This window comes from Oryctolagus cuniculus, chromosome 4, assembly GCF_964237555.1.
Source record: "Oryctolagus cuniculus chromosome 4, mOryCun1.1, whole genome shotgun sequence".
NCBI lineage: Eukaryota > Metazoa > Chordata > Mammalia > Lagomorpha > Leporidae > Oryctolagus > Oryctolagus cuniculus.
Genome location: NC_091435.1, coordinates 83,299,070 through 83,319,649, shown reverse-complemented (window position 1 = coordinate 83,319,649; position 20,580 = coordinate 83,299,070). Strand labels below are relative to the sequence as shown.

Here is a 20,580-nt window from a genome sequence, read left to right as displayed (position 1 = left end):
TTTTAAAAGTAAAGATGATTTTGAGGGTCGGTGCTGTGGTACAGTAGGTTAATCCTCCACCTATGGCCCCGGCATCCCATATGAACACTGGTATGAGTCCTGGCTGCTCCTCTTCTGATCCAGGTCTCTGCTGATGGCCTGGGAAAGCAGCAGAAGATGGCCCATGTGCTTGGGCCCCTGCACCCATGTGGGAGACCTGGAGGAGGCTCCTGGCTCCTGGCTTTGGATCAGTCCAGTTCTGGCCTTTGCAGCAATTTGGGAAGAGAAAGGAAGACCTCTCCCTCACTGTCTGTAACTCTACCTGTCAAATAGACAAATAAAATCTTAAAAAAAAAAAGAGATGATTTTGAGTTATGCGAATGTTTATGAAATGTTTATGGAGATCATCAAATATTCTTTTTTAAAAAAAGATTTACTCATTTATTTGAAAGCGTTAGAGGCAGAGGCAGAGAGAGAAAAAGAGAGAGAGGTCTTCTAACTGCAGTTCACTCCCCAAATGGCTGCAACAGCTGGAGCTGGCCGACTCGAAGTCAGGAGCCAGGAGCTTTTTCTGAGTCTCCCATTGGCTTCAGGGGACCAAGCACTTGGGCCATTTTCCACTATTTTCCCAGGCCATAGCAGAGAGCTGGATTGGAAGTGGAGCAGCCAGGACTTGAACTGGTGCCCATATGGGATGTTGGTGCCCATATGGGATGCCGGCACTGCAGGCAGCAGCTTTACCAGCTACGCCACAGCGTCGGCTCCTATCAAATATTCTTGAGAATATTATTTATATTATTTAAATAAGCATATATATCCAATGCCCTAAAGAGTAAATAATCTATTTTTAAGATGAAAAAAATGGGCTGGTATTATGGCACAGTGGGTTATGCCACCACCTGTGATGCCAGCATAACATCAGAGAGCCAGTTGTAATCCTGGCTGCTCAGTTTCGAATCCAGATCCCAGCTAATGTAGTTGTAAATGCAGCAGAGGATGGCACATGTACCTGGGTCCCTGCCACCCATGTGGGAGACGTGGACAGAGTTCCTGGCTGCTAACTTCAGCCTGGCCCACCCTTGGCCATTGAGGCCATTTGGGGAGGAAACAGTGGCCGTCCTCCGCTGTTTTCCCAGGCACATTAGCAGGGAGCTGAATCAGTAGCAGTTGGGATGCGAACCAGAGCCCATATGGGATGCCTGTGCTGCAGATGGTGGCTTAACCTGCTGTACTAAGTGCTAGTCCCCAGTGATTTCTGGACATTTAAAATAGCCATGGGGCTGGTGCTGTGATGCAGCAGGGTGAACTGTTGCTGGCAATGCTGGTATTCCATATCAGAATGTTGGCTGGAATCCCAGCCGCTCTGCTTCTGATCCACCTTCCTGCTAATGTGCCTGGGAAAGTAGCTGATGATGGCCCAAATACTTGGGCCCCTGCCACGCAATGGAGATGTGGGAGAGAGTTCCAGTCTCCTGGCTTCGGCCTCACCCAGCCCTGGCTGTTGTGGCCATCTGGGGAGTGAACTAGCAGATGGAAGACGTCTTTCTCTCTCTGTCACTACGTCTTTCAAGTAACAAATAAATCTTTTTTCTTTTTAAAGATTTATTTCTTTATTCGAAAGTTAGAGTTATACAGAGAGAAGAGAGGCAGAGAGAGAGAGAGAGGTCTTCCATGCAATGGTTAACTCTCCAATTGGCTGCAACAGCTGGAGCTGCGCCAATCTGAAGCCAGGAGCCAAGAGTCTCCTCTGGGTCTCCCACATGGGTACAGGGGCCCAAGGACTTGGGCCATCTTCTACCAGAGAGCTGGATGGGAAGTGAAGCAGCTGAGTCTCAAACAGGTGCCTATATGGGATGCCAGTACTTCAGGCCAGGGCGTTAACCCTCTGCACCACAGCGCCCACCCCAACAAATAAATCTTAAAAACATAAAAATCCACAACCACCAGAAAAAGTAGTCGTTAAAAAAGCAAAAATGGTGGGGCTGGTGGTGTGGTATAGTGAATAAAGCTGCTGGCTTTGACACTGACATCGAATATGGATGCTGGTTTGAGTCCTGGCTGTTCTACTTCTGATCCAGCTACTTGCTAAGGTGCTGGGGAAAGCAGCATAGAATGGCTCAAGTGTTGGGCCCCTACACCTATGTTGGAGACCTGGGAGAAGGTCCCAGTTCCTGGCTTCAGCCCAGCCAAGTCCCAGCCATTGAAGCTATTTAAGGAGTAAAATAGCAGATGGAAGATATCTCCCTCTCTCTCTTTCCCCCGACCCTACCCTTCAAATAAATAAAATAAACCTTAAAAAAAAAAAAAAAGCAACAAGGTAAAGAATGAACCTATATAATACAAAAGTTTATTATATGACAGATACATAGATATTTTATTCTTTAAAAAGATTTTTAAAAACATTTTATTTATTTGAAAGGAAGAGTTAGAAAAAGGGGCTGGCACTGTGGTGTGGTGGGCTGAGCCTCCTCTTGCAGCACTGGCATCCCACATGTCCCGGTTTGTGTCCCAGCTGCTCCTCTTCCGACCCAGCTCTCTGCCACGGCCTGGGAGGGCAGCAGAAGATGGCCCAAGTGTTTGGGCCCTTGCATTCTCATGGGATACCTGGAGGAAGCTCCTGGCTCCTAATGGCCAATTCCGGCCATTGTGGCCATTTGAGGGAGTGAGCCAGAAAATGAAAAATCTTTCTGTCTCTTCCTCTGTCTGTAACTCTGCCTCTCAAATAAATAGGAAGGAAGAGAGGGAGGGAGGGCGGGAGGGCGGGAGGGAGGGAGGGAAAAGTCAATCTTCCACCTGCTGGTTCACTCCCCAAGTGGCTGCAGCAGCCAGGTCCAGGCCACACTAAAGCCAGGAGCCTGGAACTCCACCCGTGTCTTGAACACGGGTACAGGGGCCCAAGCACTGGAGCCATCTTCTGCTGTATTCACAGATGCATTAGCAGGGAAGGGAGTTGGACTGGAAGTGGAGCAACTGGAACTCATATGGGCAATTCACCCATTGTGCCGCAATGCCGGTCCCAGTAGGTAGATAGATAATTCAGTAGATGTGCTGCCCAAGCAAGTACAAGGTAGGTATTTTAAATGTTAGTACTCATACAACTCCAGGAGACTGTTCCCCCTCCCAACTGAACATGAAACAGTGAGTGTTTCCAAGAGGTAACTGTGTTTATAAAGTTTCAGTTTAGACTGACTAGCTTTAGTCGTTCAGGATGCTTCCACAGTCTATGTTCAATAGAATGGTGCCAGAAAGGGAAAGGGAGGGATCTCTTAGCAAGTTCTCTGTATTCGTGTCTGCACATGGAAACATGACCAGAAGTAGCACACTGCTCTAGAGGTCATTATAAATTTTAGTTACTTCAAGTATCCCATCAAGAAAATTCTACTTACTAATATGGCTTCTTCCAGTGGCTAGCTAAAAAGATATTAGGTAGCTATTTACCTCTAATGGGACTTTATTTTAGAAAGCAAAATCAACACTGAGGTTTATATGGTATAAGAATAAATTATAACTTACTGCTGGTGCTCCAGAAGGGAAGCCATCTTTCTCTGAATATGAAAGAGGAAACAATCAGAAAATAATGTTAACAATTCAAGAAATAAAATATTTATATGACTAAAAAATAAAAAGCAAGTGAGGTAGTCTTAAACTGGCTTCATTTTAGGTTGAAAAACTCAAGCAAAATAACAAAACCAGTACTTGAACAAGAATTTATTTAAGATTGAGCTGATATATCTCAAATCCTAATGGAACTCTGAATTTACCAAAAATCACAGAATTGTGTACTTGAAATGGACAGATTTTGACCTGTAACTTATTTCTTAATAGTTATTAAAATTTATTTGAAACTATATCTCCCAGTGTGTATTCATCAAAACAAAATAAATTTATTGATAAAGAAACTATCTCTAGAAAACTTCCTACTGAAGAACTTACTAAAGTCATCATTCAAACAATGGCATTTGTGTAAAGTAAAACTCTAAGTTTTCTGTTTCCTTCTGAAAAATCCCTCTTAAGACTAATGAGTTTATTCACATACTCAACAACACATGTAAACAATCTACCATTTACTGGTTAAACATTGTTTTTTAAAAATTACTAACATTGGGGTCAGTGATGTGGTGTAGTATGTTAAGCCTCCGCCTGTGGTGCCAGCATCCCATGTGGGCACTGGTTCAAGTCCCAGCTGCTCCTCTTCCAGTCCATCTTTCTACTGACAGCCTGGGAAAGCAGTGGAAGACGGCCCAAGTCCTTGGGCCCCTGTACCTGCGTGGGAGACCTGGAAGAAACTCCTGGCTCCTGGCTTTGGATCAGCTCAGCTCTGGCCATTGTGGCCATTTGGTGAGTGAATCAGTGAATCAGTGAATAAAGACCTCTCTTTATGTCTCCCTCTGTCTGTGTAACTCTGCCTATCAAATAAATAAATAAATCTTTTTTAAAAAATTATTAAATTACACAGATTTACTGTCCGACACAAAGGTTCTAAAGGCAAGTCTGGTATTTTCCTAAGGACATACTAAAGTGAAAAAGGTCAATACCACTTATAAAGAAGTCTATCTCTTCTTGAGAATAGCCCTTATTTCTGCAGGGATGCAAACATATTAAGCACAATTAACTCAAACCACATGTTATGACTTTGGCTCAATTGTTTTAAAAATTAGATGTATGGGGGCAGGTGATTGGTCTAGCTGTTAAGACAACCATGTCCCACACTGGAATACTGGGTTTGATTCCTGGCTTTGGCTTCTATCACTAGCCCCTGCCAATGAAGACTTGGTGTGGCCACAGTGATGGCTCAAGTAATTGGGTTCCTGCCACCCAGGTGGAAGACCTGAATGGAGTTCACAGTTCTTGCCTCTGGCTCAGCTCTGGCTATTGTGGGCATTTTGCGAGTGAATCACTGGAATGAACTGTCTTGTCTGTCTGTCTGTCTCTCAAATAAAATCTAAAAAGAAAACAAAACTGCATGCATGGTTTGAGAGAGAGAGCAGCACACTAAATGACATCCTGTGGACATACTTAACAAAATTCACAGAGGCTAAAAAGGCAAACAATTTTCTTTAACCAATAAACTGCAAGAAAAGACAGAGTAAGAACTAGCATGGGGCCGGCACTGTGGCAAAGCAGGTAAAGCCACAGCCTGCAGTGCCAGCATCCCATATGGGCACCGGTTCATGTCCCGGCTGCTCCACTTTCAATCCAGCTCTCTGCTATGGTTTGGGAAAGCAGTGGAGGATGGACTGAATCCTTGGACCCCTGCACCCACATGGGAGACCCGGAAGGACCTCCTGGCTCCTGGCTTCAGATTGGCACAGCTCTAGCCGTTGCAGCTATTTGGAGAGTGACCCAGCAGATGGAGACCTCTGTCCCTGTCTCTCTCTCTCCCCCTCTCTCTCCCCCTCTCTCTGCCTCTATCTCTGCTTCTCTGTAACTCTGCCTTCTAAATAAATAAATAAGTCAAAAAAAAAAAAAAAAAACAACAAAAAACCAAACCAACAACAACCACCACCACCACCTAGCATGACGGACTGAAGCCTAAAAATAAAACAAAGGTGAAGACGTCAACCAACCAATTTGCTTTTAAAAACCTATTACACTCCAATTCTTACGTGAAACTGCAACTCTGAGGCATAAGTCCTTTCAGTGCTAATGCTTAATTATATTTTACATATTTATATGACTGATGAGTTTCAATTTTTGAGTAAACACTTTTTTACTTTGAGTCTGTTCATTTATATAGTGAAATAGCTTTCCTTCTATCCCACTAAAAATAAATTTATTTCTAACATGAACGTGTCTACAATTTGCTTTCTGCTTCTATGGCTGGAAGTTGTTCAAAAGCAGCAAGGAGAAAAAAACAAACTAAAAGAAACAGAAAGCCAAGACATCTATTAACTCCACTTCTGGCACAGCTATGAGATTAATATGATCTTGGAGCTGCCCTAATCAATTTACAAAGGCAAAATCTGTACTGGGGGGAAAAGTGGGGACAAAAACCATAGTTTAGCTTTTCATTTTTGTACAAGTTGTCTTTTAATCAAGAAGTGGCTGGCATTCTCTGTGTCACTCTGTCGTTTGCAGCGTCTGCCGTCTTACCCGGAGGAGTGAAGCTCAGGTACTTCTGCTTCACGGTGTTGGAGTCATAGAACTTGAGCACGTCCAGCACTGCCTGTGGGTTCTTCTTCTGCTCGAGTTTGGTGATGTTGGACGTCTGCAGCAGGCGTGCCCACTGCTCCGGCATGCCCTGGCAAAGAGACACGCAGCTACTCCCCTGGATCCGAACGGCTCTAACACAACGAGCTTCCAGAGATAGATGACAAAATACAGGGGGAAAAAATCTACACAACTGCAGGTTTGATGAAATTTTCTATATTTAGTAGAATCATAATGAATACACTCAGCTCCCTAGGACAAACGATACATCCACCCGCTAAGAGGCAAAAAGCAGTAAGAAGCAGTCATGGACAGAAAAGCTAACTTGGAACTTAATTCTGAAGACAAAGGTCTGAGACTTCTGTAATGCTATCAACGCGCTGTGACTAAGGACACTCACGGTGAATTCTCCAGTAACAGCATCGAAGCCGACGTGGATGGTGTGCTCAAAATCAGAGGGAGGAGAAATCTCTGGTCGTTCTTTTTCTTTCTTTTTACTTCCTAGAGGGCATTAAAAAAAAAAAAAATCAGCCTATTCAAAGTTAATGAAGGCACTTTTACATACATTTTTTCCTAAAACAGATTAGGAACAAAATTACTAGAACACAGATTTCCCCCTCCAAACAGTGGCTTGATAGGAAACAGGAGAATACGCCAGAGGCGGGGACGAGCAGTCCGTGAAGGGCCCTGACAGAGGCACATGGGCCAGCACCAGGCCTGCACAAAAAGTGTAAGGCACTGGAGACCACCACTAAGAGCACTGGCTCTCCCACAAATAGCAGCCCACAGCTCAGCTACTGAGCAAGCTGGATCAAGTCCGATTTCCATCCAGTCATGTTAACCTAGACAGTAAACCGTCCACTGCTATGACTGTGTGTACCCTGTGAAGACAAGCAGTTGACAAAGGCCACCACTGACTTTTTTGCACAACACTATTCGTTCCTTTTTATTGGAGTTAACAGCTGCCCCATTTAAAAACTGCCCAGTATTTCTACAGCCCTACAGTAAACTATTTTTGCAACATTTCTGCCACACCAATGGTTATACTCTCTGGATTTGGTTTCTGGCACACAAGATGCTGCTTGGGATAGTCACTTGGGACACCCTCGTCCCATTGGGAGTGCCTGGATTCAAGTCCCAGCTCTGCTTCTAGCTGTTTCCTACTAATGCGCAACCTAGAATACCTAGACTGAGTTTCCAGCTACCAGCTTCAAGCTGCTAGTTGTAGGTATTCAGGAGTAAACCAGTAGATGGGAGCTCTGTCTGCCTCTTCAACGGATAAAGTAAAAAATAAATAAAATATCAAAAAAATTAAAATTTTCAGTAAATTCAAATACATTAGCTCCCTCCTCCCCAAACTCTAACCTGCAGGAGTTGATGTCTGTGCTTCTTGACAAGCAACTGCCCTGATGCCCCTTCACTTTCACCCTGTGCTGGAGTCTATTTTCTGGGTTCTGTTATTTTCCTGTTTCATCTCTGTGTTTCAACAGGTAGTTTCTCTCTCTCCTGCTATATATGTTGAAAACGGGTTTTTCTCCTTAGAATTTCCAGTGTTGCAAAGACCAACGCCGTTGCAGCCATCTGGGGAGTGAACCAGCAGATGGAAGACCTCTCTCTCTGCCTCTCTTTCTCTTTCTGTGTAACTCTAACTTTCAAGTAAATAAATAGATCTTAAAAAAATAAATAAATAAAAGAATGAGCTTATAAATGTATACACAAAGAGTGCTAGGGTTTTCATTAAGATTACACTGAATCTATATAATCTATTGAGGGAGAAGTGAGAAACAATTCATTTTCAAAAATGTATTTATTTGAAAGGCAGTGTGACAGCAAAAACCAGAGCCCAAACCAGCCAGGGCTGGACCAGGCCAAAGTCAGAAGCCAGAAACTTCATCTAGGTCCCCACCATGGGTGGCAGGAACACAAATACATGAACCATCATCTACTGTTTCTCAAGCATATTAGCAGAGGGCTGGATCAGAAGCAGAGTGGTCAGGACTCCAATAAGATGGGATTTAGGCATTCCAAGCAGAGGCTTAACCTGCTATGCCACAACACCTGCCCTTGATTTCTTTTCTAAGATTTATTTGAAAGAGTTACAGAGAAAGGCAGAGACAGACAGATGGGGGAAGGGAGGGAGAGGGAGAGGGAATGAGGGAAAGAGGGGGAGAGAGAGAGAGAGAGAGGTCTTCCATCACTAGTTCACTCCCCAAATGGCTGCAACGGCCAGAGCTGAGCTGATACGAAGCCAGGAACCAGGAGACTCCAGGTCTCCCACGTTAGTAAGTGGATTGGAAGTGAAGCAGTCAGGACTCGAACCGGCACCCTTATGGGATGTCAGTGCTGCAGGCTGAGGCTTTAACCTGCTGTGCCACAGCACTGGCCCCTCTCCCTGATTTCTTAACACCACCAAGTCTTTTGATCCACAACAAAAGGGAATTTCTCCAATATTTGGGTCTTTAATCAGTGTAGAGAGTGCAGATCTGTGACTGCTTTCAGTATTCCCCAATGTTTGATGCAACTACTAACAGAATATAGTCATAAAATTTCAATTCCAATAATTCACTGCTGGCAAACAGATACAGCTGATTCTTGAATACTGATTTTTTTTTTTTTAAGATTTTATTTGAGAGATAAAGTTACAGAGACAGGGAAAGACAGAGAAAGGTCTTCCATCTGATGATTCACACCCCAAATGGCCACAACCAGCCATTCAAAGCCTGGAGCTTCTTCTGGGTCTCCCATGTGGTGCAAGGGCTCAGGTACTTGGACCATCTTCTATTGCCTTCCCAGGCCATAGCAGAGAGCTGGATCGAAAGTGGAGCAGGGGCCGGCGCTGTGGCTCAGCAGGTTAACACCTTGCCCTTCAGTGCCCGCATCCCATATGGGCACCAGCTATAGTCCTGGCTGCTCCTCTTCCGATCCGGCTCTCTACAGTGGCCTGGGAAAGCAGCAGAAGATGGCCCAAGTTCTTGGGCCCCTGCACCCACATGGGATACCCGGAAGAAGCTCCTGGCTCCTGATCGGCATGGTTCCGGCCATTGCAGCCAACTGGGGAGTGAACCATCGGATGGAAGACCTCTCTTTCTCTCTGCCTCTCCTTCTCTCTCTGTGTAACTCTGACTTTCAAATAAATAAATAAATCTTAAAAAAAAAAAAAAAAAAAAAAAGAAAGCAGAGCAGCCAGGACACAAACCTGCCCCAATATGGGATGCCAGCACTCAGGCGGAGGCTTAGCCTACTCTGCCACAGCACCAGCACCCTTGAATATCCACCTTATAACCTGAAACCTTACTATACTTATTTCAGTTGTATTTTTGATATTACAGAATTTTCTATAAAAATTCAATCATGTTGCTTTACTTCTTACTTTGCAACCTGGGTTTCTTTTACTTCCTTTACTGCACTGGCAAGAACCTCTAGTACACTGTTGAATAAAAGCAGTAAGAACAGAAACCTGTTTTTTCTTTCCTGATCCAACGGGAAAGTCTTTAAAAAAAAAAAAACTGTTTAATGCCACTGATAAATTTTTCAAAGATGTCCTTTAATTAGGACATATGGTGAACATATTAGACATGGATATTGGGGGCCAGCATTATAGCATAGCATAGCAGGTTAAGCCACTTGCAATGCCTATATCCCATATCAGAGTGTGGGTTTGAGTCACAAGTACTCTACTTCTGATCCACCTTCCTGTTAATATGTGGGAAGGCAGTTGATGACAGCTGAAGTGTTTGGGCCCTTGTTACTCACTTGGGAGACCTAGATGGAATTCTGGGCTACTGGCTTCAGCCTGACCAGTCCTGGCTTTTGCAAGCATTTGGGGATGTGAATCTAGGATGGAAGCTCTTTCTTTCTGACTTTCAAATAAATAAATTAAAAAATTAAACACAGAGAAATGGATATTGTACTTTGTCAAATATTTTTCTATATTTATTGAGATGGATTTATGGCTTATTCCTTTAATTCTGTTAACATGGTGAATTATAATGATTCATTTTGAAACGTTGAACCAACCCACATTCCTAATATGAAATCCACTTAATCATGATGTATTATTCTTCTAATACATTGGTGGAATCCAACTGCTAAACTCTTGCTAAGACTCCACAGGTACATTCAAGAGGTGCTCATGTTCACAAGATGTACAGCTTTCTTTTCTTGTAATGTCTTTGATTTGGGTATTCAAATCAAAGGTAAAGTTGGTCTCCTAAAACAGTGTGGGAAGCACTGCCTACTATTCAATTTCCTTCAAGTTCTGTGTAGAATTGGAAATATTTCTTTTTCTTTTCTTTCTTTTTCTTTTCTTTTTTTTTTTTTTTTTTTTTTTGACAAGCAGAGTTAGACAGTGAGAGAGAGAGACAGAGAGAAAGGTCTTTCTCCCGTTGGATCACCCTTCAAATGGCTGCTACGGTCAGCGCGCTGCGCCGATCCAAAGCCAGGAGCCAGGTGCTTCCTCCTGGTCTCCCATGTGGTGCAGGACCCAAGGACTTGGGCCATCCTCCACTGCCTTCCCGGGCCACAGCAGAGAGCTGGCCTGGAAGAGGGGCAACCGGGACAGAATCCGGCGCCCCGACCGGGACTAGAACCCGAGTGCCAGCGCTGCAGGCGGAGGATTAGCCTAGTGAGCCAGCCCAATATTTCTTCCTTAAACATTTCATAGAATTCACCAATGAAGCTAGGTAGATATGAATTTTCTTTGTGGCAAGGTTTTTAGTTACAAACTAAGTTTTTACAAGAGATACAGAACATTTAGGTTATCTGTTTCTTCTTAAGTTTTAGAAATTTGTGTCTTTTAAGAAAATATTCCATTAGGGCTGGCGATGTGGCCTAGTGGGTAAAGCCAATGCCTACAGTGCCAGCATCCCATACGGGCACTGTTTTGAGTCCTGGCTGCTCCACTTCTGATCCAGCTCTCTACTATGGCCTGGGAAAGCAGAAGAAGATGGCCCCAGTCCTTGGACCCTGTATCTGCATGGGAGACCTGGAAAAAGCTCCTGGCTCCTGGCTTCAGGTTGGCCCAGCTCCAGCCCTTGAGCCATTTGGGGAGTGAACCAGTAGATGGAAGACCTCTTTCTCTCTGCCTCTGCCTCTCTGTAACTCTGCCTTTCAAATAAATAAAACATTCCATTTTAGTTAGCTTATTTGTTTTTGATTTATTATTTTTAATATCTATAAAACTCTGGAGAGATGCTACCTTTCAGATTCTGATATTGGTAATTTGTGTCTTTTTTTTCCCCACCAGTCTGGCTTATCATTTTGATATTCTCAATGAATTAGGGTTTGGTTTCATTGAATCAAGCTTACAAATATTGATTTTCTCAAACAAAAATGTTATCTTTACTTATCTGAAATGCAAAGAGACAGAGAAACAGTAACAGAGAGATTAAAACAGTGAGAACAAATAACTTCCATTAGTTGGTTCACTCCAAAATCCTTCTGACAGCCATGGCTGGACCAAGCAGACCAGGCAGGCAGGGACCCAAGTACTCGAGCCGTCATTTACTCTCTTCCAGGATGCATTAGCAGGAAGATGGGAATCAAATCAGTACTTCACAGTATGGGATGCAGGTGTCCCAAGTGGCAGATTAACCCGCTGTGCCACCATGCCTGCCCCATTACTGATGTTCTGAATTTTCATTTTCACTCAGTTTCACTAATCTTTTGGTTTCTTTGCTTTTGTGGAGGTGTTTTATTTACTATTCACATGTTTTCAGAGACCTTGTTATCAATTTCTGACATATTTACAATGTGGTCACAGAATATACCTTATATGATTTAAATCCTTCTACATGAAGACTTTTCAAATAGCCCTAGAATGATATGCCTTGGTTAATATTTCATGTGTACTTAAAAAGTACACATGAAAAAAAAAAGGGGGGGGCTGGCGTTATAGCACAGTGGGTTAGAGCTCCAGCCTGCAGGCGCCAGTTCTAGTCCCGGCTGCTCCTCTTCTGGTCCAGCTCTCTGCTATGGCCTGGGAAAGCAATAGAGGATGGCCCAACTCCTTGGGCCCCTGAACCCGTGTGGGAGTCCCGGAAGAAGCTCCTGGCTTCGGATCAGCTCAGCTCTGGGTTCTGCAGTCATTTAGGGAGGGAACCAGCGGAATGGAAGACCTCTCTCTCTGTAACTCTTTAAAATAAATAAAATAATTTTTTTTTTTTAAGAACATATAACCTGCTGCTGTCAGAGTGCCTACATTTGATTCCTAGCTCCAGCTCCTGACTACAGTTTCTTGCTAATGTGGATCCTGGGAAGCAGCACTGATGGCTCTAGTCTAATTGGTTTCCTGTGATACATGTGGGAGACCTAGAGTGAGTTCCCAGCTACCATTCTGGCACCCCCACCCCCAGTTTTCACAGGCATTTGCAGAGTGAACCAGTTAACAGGAGCCCTCTGCCTCTCAAATAATTTTAAAAAGAATATTGGGATCTCCAATCATAACTGGCACCTCAGCTCCTCTGCTTCCAATCCAGCTTCCTGTTAACGTGCCTGAGAAGGTGGCAGATGATGGTCCAAGTGCTTGGGCCCCCGCAAGGCTCCTAGCTTTGGCCCAACCCAGTCCTGGCTGTTGTGGGCATTTCAGGCATGAACCAGCTGATGGAACATCTGTCTCTGTCCCTGCGTTGCTCTCTTTCTTTCTTTCTTTTTTTTTTTTTTGACAGGCAGAGTGGACAGTGAGAGAGAGAGACAGAGAGAAAGGTCTTCCTTTGCCGTTGGTTCACCCTCCAATGGCCGCCGCAGCCAGCGCACCGTGCTGATCCGATGGCAGGAGCCAGGAGCCAGGAGCCAGGTGCTTTTCCTGGTCTCCCATGGGGTGCAGGGCCCAAGCACCTGGGCCATCCACAGCAGAGAGCTGGCCTGGAAGAGGGGCAACCGGGACAGAATCCGACGCCCCAACCGGGACTAGAACCCGGTGTGCCGGCGCCACTAGGCGGAGGATTAGCCTAGTGAGCCGCGGCGCCGGCCCGCTCTCTTTCAAATAAAATGAAGACAAATAAAAATGGGGAGAGGGCTGCTTTTTGTCTTCTACCTTATCTTGTCATTTGTATAAAGTCTATGGTCACTCTTGCTTTTGTTCTGTGTTTTTTGTTTTCTGGTAGCTGCTGCTGCTTTTTTTTTTTTTTTTTAAAGATTTATGTGTTTAGTTGAGAGGCAGAGTGAGAAACAGAGTAAGAGCAGGAAAGAGAATCTTCCCATCCACTGGTTCACTCCCAAATGGTTGCAATGGTCAGGGCTTAGCCAGGCCAAAGCTAGGAACCAGGAACTCCATCCAGGTCTCTGATGTGGGTGCAGGGGCCCAAGTATTTGGGCACTCTTCTGCTGCTTTCCCAGATGCATTAGTGGGGAGCTGGATCGGAAGTGGAGCAATCTTTTCTCTTCGTTGCATTTTGGATGGTTTCTACAGTTTATGACACCAAAACATTCTTTTCTTGTGCAAGGTCGACTAGTGTTGATCTTGTTAAATAAAGTTCTGCTTCTAACTTAGAAGACCATGGAATTTCTCTTTCCTGTTTCTAGAAGACAATAAGCTGGATCAATTTATTTATTTATTTGTAAGGCAAAGTTACAGAGGTAAAGGCGGGGGGCGGGGGGAGTGTCTTTCATCCATTGGTTCACTCCCCAAATGGCTGCAACAGTTGGGGCTAGGCCATGCCAAAGCGAGAAGCCCTTAGCTTCTGGGTCTCCCACGTGGGCACAAGGGCCCAAGCACTTGGACCATCTTCTGCTAACTTTTCAGGAGCACTAACAGAGGTGGATCAGAAGTAGAACAGCCCAGACTCCAACCAGTGCCCATGTGGGATGCCCACATCTCAGGCAACAACTTTACATGCTATGCCACAGTGCCAGCCCCTTGGTAATCTTTATACTTCCCAAATGCCCACAGTCAGGGATAGGCCAGGTTGAAGCCAGGAGCCCAGATCTCAATCCAAGTTTTCCATGTGACTTGAGCCATAATTTGCTGTCGTCCAGGGCACGCCTTAGCAGGAAACTGGATCAGAAGTGGAACTGGAACTCGAATGTAGGCATCCCAAGTGGAATATTAATCACTGCGCCAAATGCCTGCCTCGTTTGAGTAATGTTAAATGCTGATTTCACCACAGATTACTTCTCATTGTCCTCTGAGAATCCTATTCATGTTTATGGATACATTTATCTGTTCTCTTTGAAGAATATATAGTGTGTGTTTATGATAGGCTGGGTTTTTTGGTTTGTTTGTTTTCCTCTCTCTATTGTGTGTTTAAGTTCCTTTTAAAAATCTTCTGTTGTCCCATACTCTCTAATGTTTAAGGATTTTTCTCAAATGTCTGGTAATCCTTTGTGTCTACTCTTGCAGGAAAGCATTTAAAAAGCTGATGGGGAGATAGGTCAGCCTTTGCACTACAGATGGGGAGCAGAGTATCTGAAGTATTTCCCTCCCAGGGCATTGTGTTTACCCAGAGAAAAATCCTCCAATCCCTTGTCTTTAGGCTATGAGTCAGGCCACAAGTATTCTGAAAGCAGGGCAGAGGAAGGGAGTTCCACATTCAGACTTCACTAAATCCACCTTCTGATTCTAATGCTTCAACTTTTCCTATCTCCCCTGACAAGAACCCCTGACAAGAACGGGGCCTATCCAGTTTAATTTCTTCCTATATGTAAATATCAGTTTGTTCTCAGCAGTCCCAGTGTGGGGGTGGGGGTGGGGCCTATATTTGCCTGGCTATTAGGGATAAAAAGGAGGCTTGGATGCCCTCGACATTTTCTATGTGGATTTGCAATTCCTCCCTTTTAGGCCTGTGTATTTTTTTAAAAATTTATTTTGTTTAATTGAAAGGCAGAGTTACAGAGAGAGGAGGAAGGAAGGGTGGGAGAGAAGAAGAGAGGGGGATAGAGGAGGATAGAGGGGAAGAGAAGGGGAGAGAGAGGGAGAGGTCTACCATTCACTGGTTCATTCCCTAAATGGCTGCAGTGGCTGGGGCAGGGCCAGGACAAAGCCAGGAGCTTCAACTGGGTCTCCCATGTGGGAGCAGGGGCCCAAGCACTTAGGCCATCTTCTGCAGCTTTCCCAGGCACATTAGGTGCGCCGGCCGCAGCGCGCTGGCCGCGGCGGCCATTGGAGGGTGAACCAATGGCAAAGGAAGACCTTTCTCTCTGTCTCTCTGTCTACTCTGCCTGTCAAAAAAAAAAAAAAAAAAAAAAAAAAAAAAAAAAAAAAAAAAAAAAAAAAAAAAAAAAGAAAGAAGAAGAAGAAGAAGAAGAAGAAGAAGAAGGAAGTTGAGGCCGGCGCCATAGCTCACTAGGCTAATCCTCCACCTTGCGGCGCTGGCACACCGGGTTCTAGTCCCAGTCGGGGCGCCGGATTCTGTCCCGGTTGCCCCTCTTCCAGGCCAGCTCTCTGCTGTGGCCAGGGAGTGCAGTGGAGGATGGCCCAAGTGCTTGATCCCTGCACCCCATGGGAGACCAGGAGAAGTACCTGGCTCCTGCCATTGGATCAGCGCAGTGCGCCAGCCACAGCGCACCGGCCGCGGTGGCCATTGGAGGGTGAACCAACGGCAAAAGGAAGACCTTTCTCTCTGTCTCTCTCTCTCACTGTCCACTGTCAAAAAAAAATTAAAAAAATAAAAATAAAAATAAAAAAAATAGAAGGAAGTTGAATCAGAAGTGAAGCAGCTGGGACTCAAACCAGTGCCCACATGGAATGCTGGCAGCTTTACCTGCTACACCACAATGCTGGTCCCCAGCCTGTGTATTCCACCCTTACATCCTCTCCCCCCAACCCTGAAGCTCTGTGATTTTTAGAGGGGAAATGGGTTCAAATCTCATAGACAATCCCCTCTGCAAGTGCTTAGGTTTTTATCTGCTTCCGTTCTGCTTGCCAGGTGCCCTTTCCTCCCACTTCAACTTCCAAACGTGCACTGAAACCTCTTGTACACGACTTCTCCTCTCCTGTTCTCTTTGCCCTTGTCATAGTAAGCAACTGCTTTTGTTTTACTGTCATTTTAGCTGGGTCTCAGTGGGGAGTTAAGTAAACAGAAGCAGATGGTCAATATGCTCTATTAAACTCCAAGATTCTCCTCTCATAAAGGAGTCTAAAACCGTCCTGTTTTGAGAAGTCTGTACACACACAGGTGGAAACGTTATTGTCCACCAATTTCTGTTCACAAAGATACTGCTCATCTAGCATGAGCAGGAAACACACTACTGTTTTTTAGCCTTGTGACAACAGACTTGTGCCTAAATGTCCATCTCTTCTCTAGGTCTTCTAGGCACATATGATACATATTTAGGAGATAAGGCAAGGGTAAGACCTGGGTAGGAGAGCAGAGCACACAGATCGTGGAAAGGAACATAGGGAAATGCAGCTGCTCCCCCTGGATTAAATGTTGTTATCTTTACTGAAACACACAATTCCCTGGATCACCAGTGGCCTCTCATTTTCCACCAGACCTTGATGCTGAGGTCATGCTCTTGCCTCCTCTTTGGCTTGTAAACTGGTATCCTGTTTCATGCAAGAAAATATTTAACAGCCAGCTACAAACTAACAGTTTGGAAGGGAAGGGAGGGAGGAAGAGAAAGAGGTTGGTGAATGGGTACAAAATTACAATGAAATGGGAGGATTAAGTTCTACTGTCCTATACTGCAACAGGGTAAATACAGTTAATAATAATTGATTGCATATTTCTTTCTTTTTATTTATTTTTTACAGGCAGAGTGGACAGTGAGAGAGAGAAACAGAGAAAAAGGTCTTCCTTTCGCCGTTGGTTCACCCTCCAATGGCCGCTGCGGCTAGCGCGCTGCAGTCAGCGCACCGCGCTGATCCGATGGCAGGAGCCAGGTGCTTTTCCTGGTCTCCCATGGGGTGCAGGGCCCAAGCACTTAGGCCATCCTCCACTGCACTCCCTGGCCACAGCAGAGAGCTGGCCTGGAAGAGGGGCAACTGGGACAGCATCCGGCGCCCCAACCGGGACTAGAACCCGGTGTGCCGGCGCCGCAAGGCGGAGGATTAGCCTAGTGAGCCGCGGCGCCGGCCCTGATTGCATATTTCAAAATAGGCAGAGAGGACTTCAAATGTTTCCAACATACAGAAATGATAAATATTGGAGATGACAGATAATCCAATCACCTGATTTGATTACTATACATTGTATACACATATCAAAATATCATACTCTACCCCATACACACACACACACACACATATATAATTACATATCAGCTTTTAAAAAGACATTTCACATTTTCTTTTCTAGTGACACTGATTGAAATCAGTAATTAATAATTGAAGGTGGGACTGGCACTGTGGTGTATTAAGTGAAGCCACTGCCTATGACATGAACATCCCATATAGATGCCGATTCCTATCCCAGCTGCTCCACTTCTGATGCAGCTCCCTGTTAATGTACCTGGGAAAGCAGCAGCAGATGGCCCAACTCCTTGGGCCCCTGCTTCCAAGTAGAAGAAGATCTAGGCTCCAGGCTTTGGACTGGCCCAGCTCCATCTGTTGCAGCCATTTGAGGAGTGAACCAGCAGATAGAAGACCTTTCTCTCTCTCTGCCTCTGCCTCTATATAACTCTTGCTTTTCAAATTAATAAATAAATCTTCAAAAAAAAAATAACTGAAGTCTCTGTCTAGGGGATTTCTCTTTTAGGGTCATTATGATTTTTTAAATAATACAATTCTTTCCTTTCTAGATCTCTGTTTAAGATGTTTAAGATGTTAAGATGCAGTGAGCACACACTACAGTCCTCTTCTATACCAAATCCCTGTAAGCAACAGAACAAAACTATGAGAAATGCTTAAAAACGAAAAGCAATTAGGATAAAACTGAAGCGAGAAACAGCAGCTCAGGAAATAGGTAAGAGCATGCTATGGCAGAAATGGTGCAGGTGGCTGAAGCTAGAAGCTAAAGGGGTAAGGATGGGGACCCAGAGGCAGCCGCCAGGTCAAAGAATGAGATAATACGGTAGAAGTAGCAGAGCAGACTGATCTGTGTGTTCACTGAAGCACAGGTGTGCATATATACACTGAATTCGCCCTCATTCTTAACTTCTAATGGCAAGGTTATACTGCACGTCTCAGCTTTCAATAGGAGTACTAACTGTGCGAAAATGGGTTGGAAAGTGAGGGCAGAACCCTAGGGAATTGGAGGAATCAAGAAGCATACTCTGGGGCTGGCACTGTGGCAAAGTAGGTTAAGCCTCCACTTGCGGTGCTGGCATCCCATAAGGATGCTGGTTTGAGTCCCAGCAGCTCCACTTCCTATCCAGCTCCCTATTGATTGCTTGGGAAAGCAGTGGAGGATGACCCAAGTACTTGGGCCACTACCGCTGCATGGGAGACCCAGAAGAAGCTCCTGGTCCGGATTGGCCCAGCTCCAGCCACTGTGGCCATTTGGGGAGTGAACCAGTGGATAGAAGACCTTTCTCTCTGCCTCTCAATTAAATAAATATTTTAAAAAACAAAACAAAACATGCCTTACCCTCCAAAATCCCACACAGCTCTTTCTTAAAACTGAAAACCATTTGCTCCTTAAACCTTCTTCCGAGCAGGCTACTCAGCTCTGCATATCCTCTCTTCTCTCAATCACAAAGCTGAATATAATTCTCCCCAACTTGCCCTACAAATTCAACGTAATTCTAATGAAACTATCAACAGGGTACAAACTCAGTAAAATAGCAAGACATATACAAAAGTCAGTGGCATTTCTTTATATCTATGGTGAACTGAGAAAGAAGTCAAGAAACCAGTCCTATTTACAAACTGTTACAAAAAATATTTAGGGGGGCCAGCGCTGTGGTATACTGGGTAAAGCCACCGCCTGCAGTTCCAGCATCCCATATGGGCACTGGTTCACGTCCTGGCTGCTCCACTTCTGATCCAGCTCTCTGCTATGGCCTGGGAAAGCAGTAGGAGACCAGCATGGGAGACCCGGAAGAAGCTCCTAGTCCCTGGCTTCAGATCAGTGCAGCTCCAGCCGCTGCAGCCAAATGGGGAGTAAACCAGCAGATGGAAGACCTCGTTCTCTCTCTGCCTCTCCTTCTCTCTCTGTGTAATGCTGACTTTAACATAAATAAATAAATACATCCTTAAAAAAATTTTTAGGGGGCCGGCGCCGCGACTCACTAGGCTAATCCTCCACCTTGCGGCGCTGGCACACCGGGTTCTAGTCCGGGTCGGGGCGCCAGATTCTGTCCTGGATGCCCCTCTTCCAGGCCAGCTCTCAGCTATGGCCTGGGAGTGCAGTGGATGATGGCCCAAGTCCTTGGGCCCTGCACCCCATGGGAGACCAGGAAAAGCACCTGGCTCCTGGCTTCGGATCAGCGCAATGCACTAGCCGCAGTGCGCTGGCTGCAGCGGCCATTGGAGGGTGAACCAATGGCAAAAAGGAAGACCTTTCTCTCTGTCTCTCTCACTGTCCACTCTGCCTGTCCAAAAAAAAAAAAATTTTTTTAGGAACAAATTTAGCCCAGAAGGTGAAAGATCTCTATAATGAAAAGTACAAAACACTTATGAAGGAAAAGACCTTCATGTTCATGGATTAGACAAATTAATACTGAAATGTCCATACTACCTAAAGCAATTCACAGATTCTAAGTAATCTGTATCAAAATACTAGTAACATCCTTCACAGAAACAGAAAAGTAATCCTAAAATTTAAGCAGAATCACAAGAGATTGCAAATAGCTAATTCAAGCCTGAGTAAAAAGAACAAAGCTAGAGGTATCACACTACCTGATTTCAAAATACACAACAAAACTGTAGTAAGCAAAACAAAACAGTAACAGATATAGTCACACAGACCAATGCAACAGAATAATAAAGAACTCAAATAAATCCACATATATACAGCCAAATGATTTTTAACAAAGATGCCAAGAAAATATATTGAGAAAAGGATAGTCTCTTTAATAAATGGTGCTTAGAAAACTGGATAATCATGTTAAAAAAACTAAACTACATGACATTTCATCATGTACAAAAATCAACTCAAAGCGGATTACAGTTTAAATGGAAGAAAAGAACTTGTGAAATTACAAGAAAACATTGGGGGAGATGCTTCAGGATACTGGTATGGGCAAAGATTTTTTTTTTTTTTTTTTTTAATTCTCTGCTTAGAGATTTGTTTATTTGAAAGGCAGAGTTATGGGCCGGCGCCGCGGCTCACTAGGCTAATCCTCCGCCTAGCGGCGCCGGCACACCGGGTTCTAGTCCCGGTCAGGGCGCCGGATTCTGTCCCGGTTGGCCCTCTTCCAGGCCAGCCCTCTGCTGTGGCCAGGGAGTGCAGTGGAGGATGGCCCAGGTGTTTGGGCCCTGCACCCCATGGGAGACCAGGAAAAGCACCTGGCTCCTGGCTCCTGCCATCGGATCAGCGCGGTGCGCCGGCCGCGGCGGCCATTGGAGGGTGACCCAACGGCAAAAGGAAGACCTTTCTCTCTGTCTCTCTCTCTCACTGTCCACTCTGCCTG

The 20,580-nt window shown here is 44.9% G+C and overlaps 1 protein-coding gene across 3 annotated transcripts in view; it reads right to left on the bottom strand.

The window, feature by feature from the left end:
* PAK2 (p21 (RAC1) activated kinase 2) overlaps nt 1–20,580 on the bottom strand; it is a 125,839-nt gene that overhangs the window by 34,474 nt on the left and 70,785 nt on the right. For all 3 annotated transcript variants that reach the window (XM_017346650.3, NM_001082756.1, XM_070071666.1), the window contains 3 exon segments: nt 6,530–6,630; nt 6,073–6,220; nt 3,493–3,524 (listed from right to left, as the gene is read on the bottom strand). In XM_017346650.3, the coding sequence (XP_017202139.1) occupies nt 3,493–3,524; nt 6,073–6,220; nt 6,530–6,630 (281 nt within the window).